The sequence below is a fragment of the Plasmodium sp. gorilla clade G2 genome, assembly GCF_900097015.1.
Source record: "Plasmodium sp. gorilla clade G2 genome assembly, chromosome: 7".
Classification (NCBI taxonomy): Eukaryota; Apicomplexa; class Aconoidasida; order Haemosporida; family Plasmodiidae; genus Plasmodium; species Plasmodium adleri (nom. inval.).
This window is the reverse complement of record NC_041699.1, coordinates 1,221,506-1,235,000: the sequence shown is the minus strand read 5'-3', so window position 1 is coordinate 1,235,000 and position 13,495 is coordinate 1,221,506. Positions and strand designations below refer to the sequence as shown.

Here is a 13,495-nt window from a genome sequence, read left to right as displayed (position 1 = left end):
TTCTAATTTATTATAAATAAAAAATATAATACTTACATGAATAAAATATCAATTTAGTAAGCTTAAAACAATAATATGGGTTATACATATTACTAACATAATATTTATGTACACATAAATTTCAACTATCCTACATTAAAAGAAATGAATATTACACAATAAGATGAACTAAATAAAAATAATATTATTATAGATTTTAAATGTAATTATCCTTATATAAAACTATTAATATAAACACATATTGTAATGTTTGTTATATTTTCTCTAAACTTCACCCCCTTCACAAAAAAAAAAAGAAAAAAAGAAAAAAAGAAAAAAAAAAATTGCTATTATTTTTACATGGATTATTTTTAATAGGATAAACATAATATCTTTAAAAAAAAAATTACATTATTTAATATATATATATATATATATATACTATCAACCTTTTTGATAAAGATTCTTAATAATTTCTTAATAAAAACATTTTAGAATTAATGAAAAAATACGTAAAATAAAATATTCAGCTAATAAAAGATAAAAAAATATATGATATATATTATAAAGCTATAACAAATGAAACCAAGAAATTCTATTCCTTACGTATGGATTTACATTTATTATATTTAGAATCAAAATAAAAAAAAAATAAAATAAATAACTTCCATATTTTTTTTTCAACATATAGAATATGTGTAAGAAATTATTTTTATTATATAAAGAAAATAATTAAATATATATCTCAATAATTTAATTATTTAATTGATAAATAAGTAATAAAAAATTGTAGATGAATATATAATTATTGTAAATGTTAAGAGATTTTTATGAATAGAATAAATCAAAATTATACAAACTCTGTGTAGGATAATTCCCAATAAAATGTTCATATATATGTATATATATACTTCAAATATAATATTTATTTAGAATAATTACTTTAATGTAATAATTTTTTTTTTTTTTTTTTTTGGGGGGATATATTTTATTATAAATATAATATTTAAAAAAAATATAAAAAATGAATATAGTTACTTTTATACTTTATTAAAAGTATAATTAAAATATACATATATATATATATATATATATTTCCTTTCTTCAAAAATAATTGGTTGCAAATTTTTGTTAAATTACATTTTTCCTTATTTTTTTCTAATAAAAATATAAATAAATTTTATGTAATTTTTTTATAAATAATTATATTAAAATTTGTATTCCTTGTGGTTATTTATAAATTTTTAGTGTTTAATTTATATTTAAATATTTTTTTTTTATACCCCTTCATTAATATTAAAAAATATATATTATAAAAAATATATATATATATATATAATATAATTTTTGTTATCTTTTTTTTTTTTTTTTTTTTTTTGTTCTTATAAAATAATAATATATATTTTTATGTTCAAAATATTATTTTATTGGTACTGTTGTATTCATTGTAATAATGAATACTTATATTTTTATTTTTTTATTCTTGCATGCATATGAAAAATAATATTATATAATACTATATGAAAGTTTTGTTTTCATTGGTTATAATTTTTTTTTTTAATATTAAATATGAAAATATATTTTTAATAGTTATATATTATATATATATTTAATAATAAAATAAATATGGTTATAAAAAAAAATAAAATAAAATAAAAAAAAAAAAAAAAAAAAAAAGATTATATTACTACAATGTATAAATATATATATTATTATATTTATTAAAAATATATATAAATATAATATTATAATAAAACCATATATATATTATTTTAAATAATAATGTATTTGTAAATAGAATTAACTTATTTCATTGAAAGTATTATATATATATATATTTTTTTTTTGGTTTGCAAAAAATACATAGATATTCTGTTTACAACCTTGTAATTTTATTTCTAAAAATACAAGTACCATATTATTATACATAATTTTGAAACATATTAAAAAAAATGAAAAAATATATATATTCTCATTTAATATATGAATCTTTTTAAACTACTAGTTTTATTTTTCTTTGCTTTAATTTTTTTTTTTTAATTAATTAGTAATATTATAATTTTATGTATTATCAAATTTATTATATATAATTGTTGTATCTATTGTAATTATATATATATATATATCAAAATAATTAATTTCCAATTTTTTATGTCATTATTATTATATTTTCAATATTTATATCTATATTTTTCTTATTTCTAAAATATGCATATTTAATTCTTCATATATTTTTTTCTTTTTTGATCCATTAATTTTTATAAAAAAATTAAAAATACACAACATGGTTCATAAAAGATTTAATAAAATATCTCTTGTGAAAAGTGAACGAAATTTTAAAAAGACAAATAATAAAAATAGTTTAGAAACAAAAAGGAATTTAAAAAAATATGTAACTAATAATAAAATAAAATTATTCCTTTTGTTTCTTGAACTAGTCTTATGTACCATTCTACACACAACAACAGAACTGAACTATTTTGATGAGGTAAAAAAAAAAAAAAAAAAAAAAAAAAAAAAAAAAAAATTCCATTTATATACATAATATTTATATATATATTATTCATTTTTTAAAAAGTTCATTTTATATGAAAAAGTATACATATATATATATATATATATATATATATTTTCACTTTTGTAGCTGTCAAAAAATAATTCTTCAAATAAAAATTACAAAGTTAATAATAGAAAAGAACATGGACAATTTATTAGACTATTAGGTGAAGTAGAAAATAATAATAATGAATATGAATTAAATGGACCCTCTCTAATGGGAGTGGATCCTTATAATATTGAAAGCTATGGAGAAGAAACAGAAAATACGAAACAAAATAAAAGTGATAATAATTTTTATTATGTATTAGATAATGCTTATGACAAAAAATTATTAGAAATAAAAAATGATTATGAACGAGCATTGGAAGACATGAATACTGATAACAAAGCAGAATATGATGGAACTGTAGTAAATAATTTATTAGAAGAAATATATTATGATCATACAGTATCTGAAGTATCACATGAACAATTAAATGAATTAAATGATAATGAAGATATTTCATTGCATGAAAAACAACTTAGAAAAGAAAGAGCAAATATGAATGATAAAGATAATTCTAAAGATTCTAATGCTCAAAACAAACAAGGTGATGCAGCTAATAAAAAGTTTATAAAAATTTTTGAAAAATTTTTTGAAAGAATGAATAAACATAGAGTTAATTATTTACGTAATAAATATCAAATATTCCAATTTCTTAATGAATTAAATAGAGAGGATAGAGAAAGACTTCAAGCTTTATTCTATGTTGCAATATCACTTGCAATTTTAGGAATTGTTTTTATAATATATTTAATAGTTAGAATCATAATTTTAATAATTTTTCTATTTGAATAATATTAACATTCTATTCTTATCTTCAAAACATAAAGCAAATAAAAATTCTTAAGGAAGAAAATTTTTTTTTTTTTCTATAATATTATTTAATTTATTAATTTAACAAATATGAACACATATATATATATATATATATATATATATATATATATATATATTATTGACATAACCTTTTTATTATTATAATGATATATATAATATATACCAAAAATACATTTTTTATTCTATTTCTCTATCTTTTTTTTTTTTATTTTTTTTGGTTTTTTTTTTTTTTTTTTTCAATTAGTATTTTATCTTAAATTTTAGATTCATATATGCTATTTTTATATTTTATTTGTAATATATTTTTTTTTTTTACAGTATAATAAGAACAATCATAAACATATAAATATACACATATATACCTACATTATGTAGCATTCTTCAATATTACATTAGACTGATAATGAAGATTTGATATTATAAAATAAAAAATATTTTATTTTATTTATTTTTTTTTTTTAAGTTTTTAAAATATCAAATGAGACAGCAAAAAAAAAAATAAATAAATAAAATAAATAAATAAATAAATATATAAATAAATAAATATATATATATATATATATATATATATATAAATAAATAAACAGATAAATAAATAAATATATATATATAAATAAATATATAAATAAATAGATAAATAAATAAAACGGCAAAAAATATAGAGAAGGATCCAAAAAATATAAATAAATATTTATATATATATATATATAATTATTTATGTAAATATTTAATTATATGTGTATTATTAAAAAAAATAATAAATGTATACAAATAAATATAATTATACATATACAAATTCCAATCCTTTATATCAAACTTATAAAATATATAAATATATTGATTGTAGAATAAATCCAAATATGAGGTATATATATATATATATATATATATATATATATATATATATATAATTAATGTTTTATGTTTAAATACAAAAATGTGATATATTTACCCATATGTCATCCTATTATGATGGTAAATATATATTAATTAAACATATAATATTTTTTTTTTTTAATTTTTTTTTTTTTTTGTTTTTTGTTTGGGTTCTACCTTTAATATATTCCACATCCTATAGAAAATATATTATACATTTAAATATAAAAAATATCTTTTGATATTATTCACCCATTGTTATAGACAAAGGTACTTTTCTCGAATTCACTTTTTCAATAACTTCAACAGCTATTCTATCTTGACATTTTTTATTTAAATATATTATATATTGATGAAAGGATTTAATACAATCACTTAGAAAACATTCCAAAGCATGTCTTGTAACAGCATCTCTTTTAATAAATGAATAAAAAACTTTATTATAAAAATTCTCCTTCTTTTCTAGCTTAGTCGTAATATATTTGCTATAAGCAACCCACAGATCTTTTGCAAAGTCTTCATTTAAATCATATGTATTTGTTAAATGTCCAATGTATTTCATTAAACGATATTGCATCATAGCAAATTTATGTCTTTCCACTTCACGTAATTGCCACCATATATGGAGAATATCATTAATAGTTGGAATATTATCTAAAGATCTAACCATTTCAGTTAAATTTTCTTCCGTTATTTCATTATTTAGATCAAAAAATTTTTTACGCACTTCAGATATATTTGATTCTTTAGAATTTTGTTGAGTGCTGCGTTTTGTATTTGTTTGGACTCGTGGTTTGGTAGGTTTTTCTTCTTTTTTTTTAAATTCTTTATTATTGTTTAAACTATTATAAAAGGATTTTAACAATTCCTCATCTTCCTGAGTTAGGTTATTTCCTTTAGAATCAGTATTACCATAATACATAGATTCTGACAAATAGTCTTGATCTTGATTCCTCTTTTTCTTTCCTTTATAATCATTTGGGACATAATAATTGCTTTCTATTGTATCACTACCTTGATAAACGTCATAATTTCCATCATATGGATTATGATTTCTATAATCCCATTCATTTAATTCTTCATAATTATAAACATCATGATTATGTCCTTTATAATTTTGAGGATCATTATAATCTACTCCTAATGATGTTGTAGAAAAATTATCGATTTCATTTAGTCCATGAAATTTTTCAGGATCATAAAAACTTCCTGTTGGTTTTCTAGGATACTCTTCTCTTACATTCATTCCATTACCTGCTTTATAATTATTATTATTATATACATTACTTTGCTTCCCAGAATATTCATCTGAATTTGGTTTTCCTCTATAATTATCTTGACCACTATAAAATGGTTCTTCTTGCATATTAGGATAATATTTGCTATCCAAGGTTCCTAAGTAATTTTCATTTCGATTTGAATTTGATCCTGATGCTGTTCTTAAATTATTATTTTTCTTATCTGTTTCCCTATAATTTTCAGGACCACTAAAAAATGAACCCTTTGGCATTTGAAGATTTTTTTCAGTTTTATAGGATGTTTGATAATTATCATTTCCATTAAAAAATGATCCTGAGGTATATCTATTATTTTCTTCTGTTTTTTTAGTTCCATTAGAGTTGTAAAAATCATTATTAAAAAACCCGTGTGATTTATTAGTGTCTTGTTCTTTTTTTTGTGTTCCTCTAAAATTTTCAGTATTATTAAAAAATGTTCCTTTTGGCATTTTAGGATTTACATCGTTTTTTTTTTGATCCTGTTGATTACTAAAATTTTCACTATTAAATAATCCTTGTTGCTCCCAAGGATCCATTTCATTTCCACTGAGATTTCCCTTAATATTTGTAAAATTATTAAACGTTATTCCAGAACCTACTGTAAAATTTTTCTCAGTTTTACTAGTTCCTTGAAAATTTTCTGGTCTACTGAAATGTGATCTTGATGATGCTCTAGTATTTTCATCATCTTTACCAATTCCTTGAAAATTCTCAGATGTATTAAGAAGTGATTTTGGTGGTATTCTATTATTCTCCTCAGTTTTATGAACTCCTTGTATATTTTCAGTTCCGACGAAAAATGTTCCTGATGGCATTCTAGGATTTTCTTCATTTTTAAGAGTTCCTTGAATATTTTGAGGTGAATTAAAAAATGATCCCGATGATATTCTAAAACCTTCTTCATTTTTAGTAGTTCCTTGAATATTTTCAGGTCTAATGATAAATGATCCTGATGATATTCTAGAACCTTCCTCAGTTTTACGAGCTCCTTGAATATTCTCAGGTGTATAAGAAAATGATCCCGATAGTACTCCAAAATTTTCCTTAGTTTTAAGAGATCCTTGAAAATTATCAGGCGAACTGAAAATTGATCCTGATGGTCCTCTAGGATTCTCCTCATTTTTATGACCTCCTTGGAAATTCTCAGGTGAATTAAAAAGTGATCCTGATGATGCTCTATAATAACCTTCATTTTCAAAACTATCTTGTTTTTTTTCTGGTCTATACGAAAAAGATCCAGATGGTACTTTGGGATTTTCTTTTCTCTCTGGAGCTTCAATATTATAGCTACCCGAACTTAACGTTTTTGTGGGCGCAAATGTATTATGTAGGTCTATAAAATTTATACCACCTTCTTCAGATTTTTCTCCCAAATTCCTCAAATATCTGTTGTTTATTGGAAATCCTTTAGTTATAGCATACTCCTGTGAAAATATATTCTATAAAAAAAAATAAAAAGTAAAAATATATCCACATATATATAAATATATATATGAATCTATACACCGTAATTATCTTAATATATATATATATATATTATATAATTACAATTCATGCTTATTTATATTTTTAATATATAACTTACTAGTAATACGATGTATACAATAATTATAAGAACAGACAAAGCAGAATTTACAGGTGACAATAATATTACAAAATTTCTGCTTTCATATTTCTTAAATTCCTTATGATTGTATAAACTAATCGATGATTTCTTATTATTTACGACATTATTCAAACGTATTGATTTTTTTGATAATAAAAATTGGGGATCCTTAAAAAAAAGCATGTTCTATTTTATATTACTATAATATATTATAAAAGAATATTAATATTTAAACTAATATAAAAATATCTCTTGTCCATATAACTATTTCTGTTATGGAATGGTTCTCATAAATACACTTAACGATAAGGGAATCTAAATGATATCTTATGTATATATATATATATATATATATATATATATATATATATGTATATATCAATGTATATATTTATCTATATATATTTTAAACATACACAATTTGAATTTATAAATAATATATATACATATATATACAACAAAACCTTATATTAATTATTAATTTATAAATAATACGGGAATTTTACAGAACACAGTTGGGGGATAGGAATACATATAACAAATCCGGGTATGAATACATTACATTATACTATAAAATTATGAAAAGAATGGATAAGAAAATGCAACAACAAATATAAATGAAATAATAAAATATTATTAAAAATAAATCAACAAAATCTAAACATAACTATACAATCATAATAATTAAATGATTTCTTTAATCATATAATGAAATATGTACATATATATATATATTATGAAAAATATAATAAATTATGGTATATAAGAATGTATTATTATATATCAATATGTATATATATATATATATATATATAAATATAAGGTTCTTTAATAATATTTCATATATTTCTTCATTTATACTTTCTTTTTTAAAATTTTTTTCCTACAGTTTACTTCTACCACATATATTATATATATATATATATAATAAAAATTAACTACCAAGTAAGGTTATAATATATTTCCATATTATTCTAACAAAACCGGAATATTTTATAAAAATATATACAACAATTATTTAATAATATTCCTTTTTCTTATTATATATATAATATTTAAAATAAAATATATCTTACAAAAATGTATATATATACATATATATATATATATATATATAATCAAGAAATATCTACATTTATTTTATATATATTATATATTTCAATATTTTCTTTTATATAGATATATTTTCAAAACTTTTTAAAAAAATATATATAAAAAAAAAAAAAATATATAAAATATATTTCCAATATATAAAAATTATATTCATTCCTATAACATTCAATTGATATTCTTAAAGTTATTTATTATTATTTTTTTTTTTTCTATATGTAAAAAAAAAAAAAAAAAAGGCATAAACCAAATGTATTTTAAAAAAAGAAAAAAAACATATTCTATTTGCAGTGTTTTTATAAAAAATTTATTAAATTTAAAATACGTTATTTTTAAAATTATTAATATATGTTATATATTTTTTGTAGGTTCTCTACTAAATCTTTATAAATAAATTATATTTTATATAAATAATATTATATAATATTAATATATATATGTATAATAATATATATATAAATATATATATATATATAATATATAATATTTTATATATATTAAACGTAACATCATTAAATGTTATTATTCACATAATTTTTTATATATACTTTTAAAAATAATAAAAATATCAAAAAAAAAAAAAAAAAAAAAATTGTGGTACGTGAACCTATATGGACTTTATATTTATTATTTTTTTTTATTTTAAAAATATATATATTATATATATATTTTATTATGTATATATAAAATATTTTTAATTTTTAATTTTTCTCCTTTTTTTTTTTTTTTTTTTTTTTTGGTTTCATTAATATAGTAAAATTTAAATTCGTCTTATATAAAAAAAAAAAAAAAAATACAAACATATAATCAACGTCAAAAAATATTTATTTTCACAATTTTTTATTTATTGTAAAATAAGGTACAATAATAATTATATGTTTGCTTTTTTTTTATGAGTATCTTTTTATATAGTTTTAATATTTTTTTTTAATTGAGATTATAAAAGTAGTAAGTTTTAAAATTGTATTTTTTTAAAAAGAAAATAAGATTATTCTTTAATCGATATTAGTATATAATGAAGATAATATTACAAATATATTTTTTTTTCATTTATATATTTTATTTCATCTAAATTTTTTTTTTTTTTTTTTGGTTAATTATTATAAATATTATGGAATATTTTACAAAATACTATATTTATAATACCATTTTTAATTTGAAGATTACATGTAAAATATATAAATACTTTTTGGTGTACACTTTTAAATCACAAAAAAAAAATAAACACAAAAAACAAAGGGGTTAAATAAATTATATATTTACAAAAAATATATATTCATATTCCTATCATTTTATTCATTTTCTCATTTATTTTTTATTTAAACACTTATATATATTAAAAAGCAAATATAAAAAAAAAAAAAGAAACGAAAGAAAAAATTGAAAAAGGCTATATAAATTATAAAATTATATATATCAAAAAAAAAAAATAAAAATATTTTCTTAATGATACTTGTAATTTTTTATTCTTTTTTTTTATGTAAAAACTATAACGATTCAAAAATAAATAAATAAAATAATATAAAATAAAAAATAAATGGAAAAAAAAAGTATACCATTCTATAAAATTACACATATATTTATATAAATTTATTTAATTTAAAATGTTGTTATATACTTAATAAATTTGTTTTTGTTTATCCTTTTATTTAATATATGTTTATTTTGTTTCTTTATTTTATACACACCTTAATAATTTTATAATCAGAAATATTTAGAACAATTCTTTAATAATATATTATGATTACAACCAATTTAATATATAAATTTAAGAACAACATATATATATACCATTTTATATCGAAAATTAAAATGAACACATCTTTTGTAATATATATACATATACATATATATATAATAATGTGATATATATATTTTTCATATATGTTACCATATAAACTTATAATACATCCCTTTTTTTTCTTGTTTTTAATATTTAATTGATTAAATAATAAATCGAATATCACATATTCATGTTCTAATTAAATAATAATAGAATAATTAATTAAGTATTTAATTTATGTATTATGTTATTTTATTTTTTTTTGGTGGTTACATTTTCTAGATAATAAAATATATTAATTTATATTAGCCTCAATATTGTAAAATTCTATTTATATTTTAACGTTAAATATATATATATACATATATATATATATATATATATATATATATAGTTTTCATTTTTTTTTTATTTTTTATGCTTTTATAAAATTGTTTATTTTTAGAAAACATGGGAAAAAAAAAAAACAATAAATAATATGTAAGAAATATTATAAAATTCTCATTTATTTTCTTTGCTTTAATAATAATATAACATAATAATTTTTAAATATATAATAATATAAGAATATCCTTGATTTTTAATTTTTTTGTTATATAATAATAAAGAATAAATATTATTAATTATATATTTATAATATTATATATAATATTTTAATTAAAATTTTATATTTATATGCATGTATTACTTATATATAAATATTTGGAATTTCGTATAGATTTTTAAATATATACAAAGATTTTTTATTTTTAGTTCATCCTATTTTTATGCCAATATAATATATATAATATTACATATAAGTCCTTTCTTTATTTATATTTATTATTATTAAATAATACAATTCATTAAAATTAATATATAATTTTATTATTTTTTTTATTTTTATAAAAAAAAATCAACATCAATTAATGTTGAATAAAATTATTTTAATTATGAACGCTTCTTTGCATATATAAAATAAAAATTTATTTATTTATTAACAAATAAAATATTAAATACATATTAAAAATAATATTTTGCTACCATTATTTTTTTTTTTTTTTTTTTTTTTTTATTCTGGTTTTATTTCTTGATAAATCTCATAACATACATAAAATTCATTATTATATAATTATATTCTTTGAGGCATTTCATAAAATATAAAAAACCTTTTAATAAATATATAATCTTATATATCACAATGTTGGTTGCGCAACGAGACCCTCAAATTTTATTATTATTCAATCTGTTTAAAAAATAATATATGTAAAAAAATTTATGTAACCTTTTAAAATATTAACATAGAAAAAAGTACCCTTATAATAATAATATAATAAGATTTATTATATATTATATATATGTACAAAAAAAAAAAAAAAAAAAAAAAAATTTACATTTTTATAATTTTATAAATATAATATATATATAAACAACCATTTTTCAAAGTATTTAATTTTTTATATGTTTCTTAAAATTTTTATAGATATATAGAAAAAATTGTATATAATAATATTTTTATCAACAACTATTATATCTCTATTTATTTTTATTAAAATTTCTTTTGAATTTTAAATCTTTAGATTAATTCTTTTTATAACACTACAATACCGTTGGTATAAATTAATGTATAAATATATATATGTATATATAATATTATATTTATTTATATTTTAAATATTTTACGGCTATATTAATGAATTTTTTTATTTTTCTTAAATTATATAAATTTTACACGTTTAAACAAATAAAATTATTTAATAAATAAACATATAAAGAATATATATATATATATTTTTTTTTTTAACGACTGATACAATATTTACTGCTCACAGTTTTTATCCATTTTACTAATTAAATATACAAAAATTATATACTTTAAAACAAAACACAATATATATTTTTTTATTATTAAATTATCATATAAATATGTCAAAAAAAACTAATAATACAGAAGATAACAATAACAACAAAAAAAGCCAACCTACAATTAAATGTATAACAAAATGTGGTACTCATACAAGCAACTCAAATATAAAGAAAGATAAGAAAAAAAAAAGATTCAATATCTTTTCCGCTATTGCTAAAAAATTTTTTTTAAGTGTTATTGTATAAAATGTGCTTCTAAATATTAATAATGTAAGATAAAATCAAAAAAAAAAAAATTTTTAATTTTGTTTTTCTCAATAATATCAACTTACATAAATTCATAATATTTAACCTTAATTATTATATATATATATATATATATATATATGTACATATCATATTTTTTTTTTTTTTTTTTCAAATAATACTTTTTTATAGAATGACAATCAATACATTTAAGTAGGGAAAATGTCCTAAATTTTTAAATACCTTATTAATATAAAACCTTATAACACACTCAACAAGAAAATAAAGATCAATATGAATATATTAATAAATCATAATATATATGAAATAATTATAATTTAAACATCTAAATTGAGTACATGAAAAAAAAAAAATAATAAATAATATAAAATAATTAAATTTGAAGTAATAAAATGAATAAATAGTTAATATCAAAATGTAAAGACAACAAGAAATATTAAAACAACTTAACACTAATTACCATAGTGGTTACAATTCACTTAAGAAGAAATATCTCAAATAAATAAATAATATATATTAAAAGATTTAAAAAAGAAAATCTAAATTATATACTATAAGGAATAAATATATTTGGATAAATATAAACATTTATATATTTTATAATCAAACTTATAACTATAAGTAATTTTTAGGTTCATATATATATATATATATATATATATATATATATATATATATATATATATATATATACATATATTAATTTTTTATTAATTATATCTTTTCGTAAAATAATACGAACAACATGTTATTTTTTTTTTAAACCCTAATTTATGGAAAGATTCTTTCTTTCCATTTATCTTATTTTATTTGTTTATATTACTTTTTTCTTTTTTAATAACAACATAAATTTAAAATTTTCATATGAAAACTTAAAAAAAAAAAATTTTTTTTAAACATATATATATATATAAACATCTCTATAACATTGTTTTATATTAGTTATATATTTGACATTTCTCCAAATAAATATATAGGGATCATAAAATACATAAACTTATATATTTTACCTTATATTTTAATTCTTTTTTGAAAGGTATAAAAATATAATTATACATATACATTTTTTATTATGTTATATATATTACTTATATATAATCCATAAATTTCTATAAATTATATAAAACACATAAAAAATAAAAATAAAAAAACAACAACATATGTTGTTTCTTTTTTCATGTTTTATATATTTTAATCTATTATTTAATTTATATATTAAAATAAATCATCTATTTAATTTTATGTAAAAATTAAATAAGACAATAAACTTATAAAAATAAAAAATAAGAATTTAGCAATACTTAAAGTATTTC

General features: G+C 16.5%; 2 protein-coding genes and 1 non-coding gene across 3 annotated transcripts; 2 read left to right on the top strand and 1 right to left on the bottom strand.

Moving 5' to 3' along the window:
- Positions 1-2,263: 2,263 nt before the first annotated feature.
- Positions 2,264-3,376, top strand: PADL01_0728900 (Plasmodium exported protein, unknown function; the record flags this gene model as incomplete). The annotated part of the gene is made up of 2 exons (XM_028681328.1): positions 2,264-2,467; positions 2,624-3,376. The coding sequence occupies 2 exons, from the start codon at positions 2,264-2,266 to the stop codon at positions 3,374-3,376; spliced, it is 957 nt and encodes a 318-aa protein (XP_028537717.1).
- Positions 3,377-4,538: 1,162 nt separating this feature from the next.
- On the bottom strand, positions 4,539-7,360 carry PADL01_0728800 (EMP1-trafficking protein; the record flags this gene model as incomplete). Its single annotated transcript, XM_028681327.1, has 2 exons — positions 4,539-7,010; positions 7,157-7,360. The coding sequence occupies 2 exons, from the start codon at positions 7,358-7,360 to the stop codon at positions 4,539-4,541; spliced, it is 2,676 nt and encodes an 891-aa protein (XP_028537716.1).
- A 3,975-nt stretch (positions 7,361-11,335) lies between these two features.
- PADL01_0728700 lies at positions 11,336-13,072 on the top strand. The gene has a single exon (XR_003699338.1). It is a non-coding gene; the product is annotated as an uncharacterized ncRNA (non-coding RNA).
- The last annotated feature ends 423 nt before the right edge of the window (positions 13,073-13,495 follow it).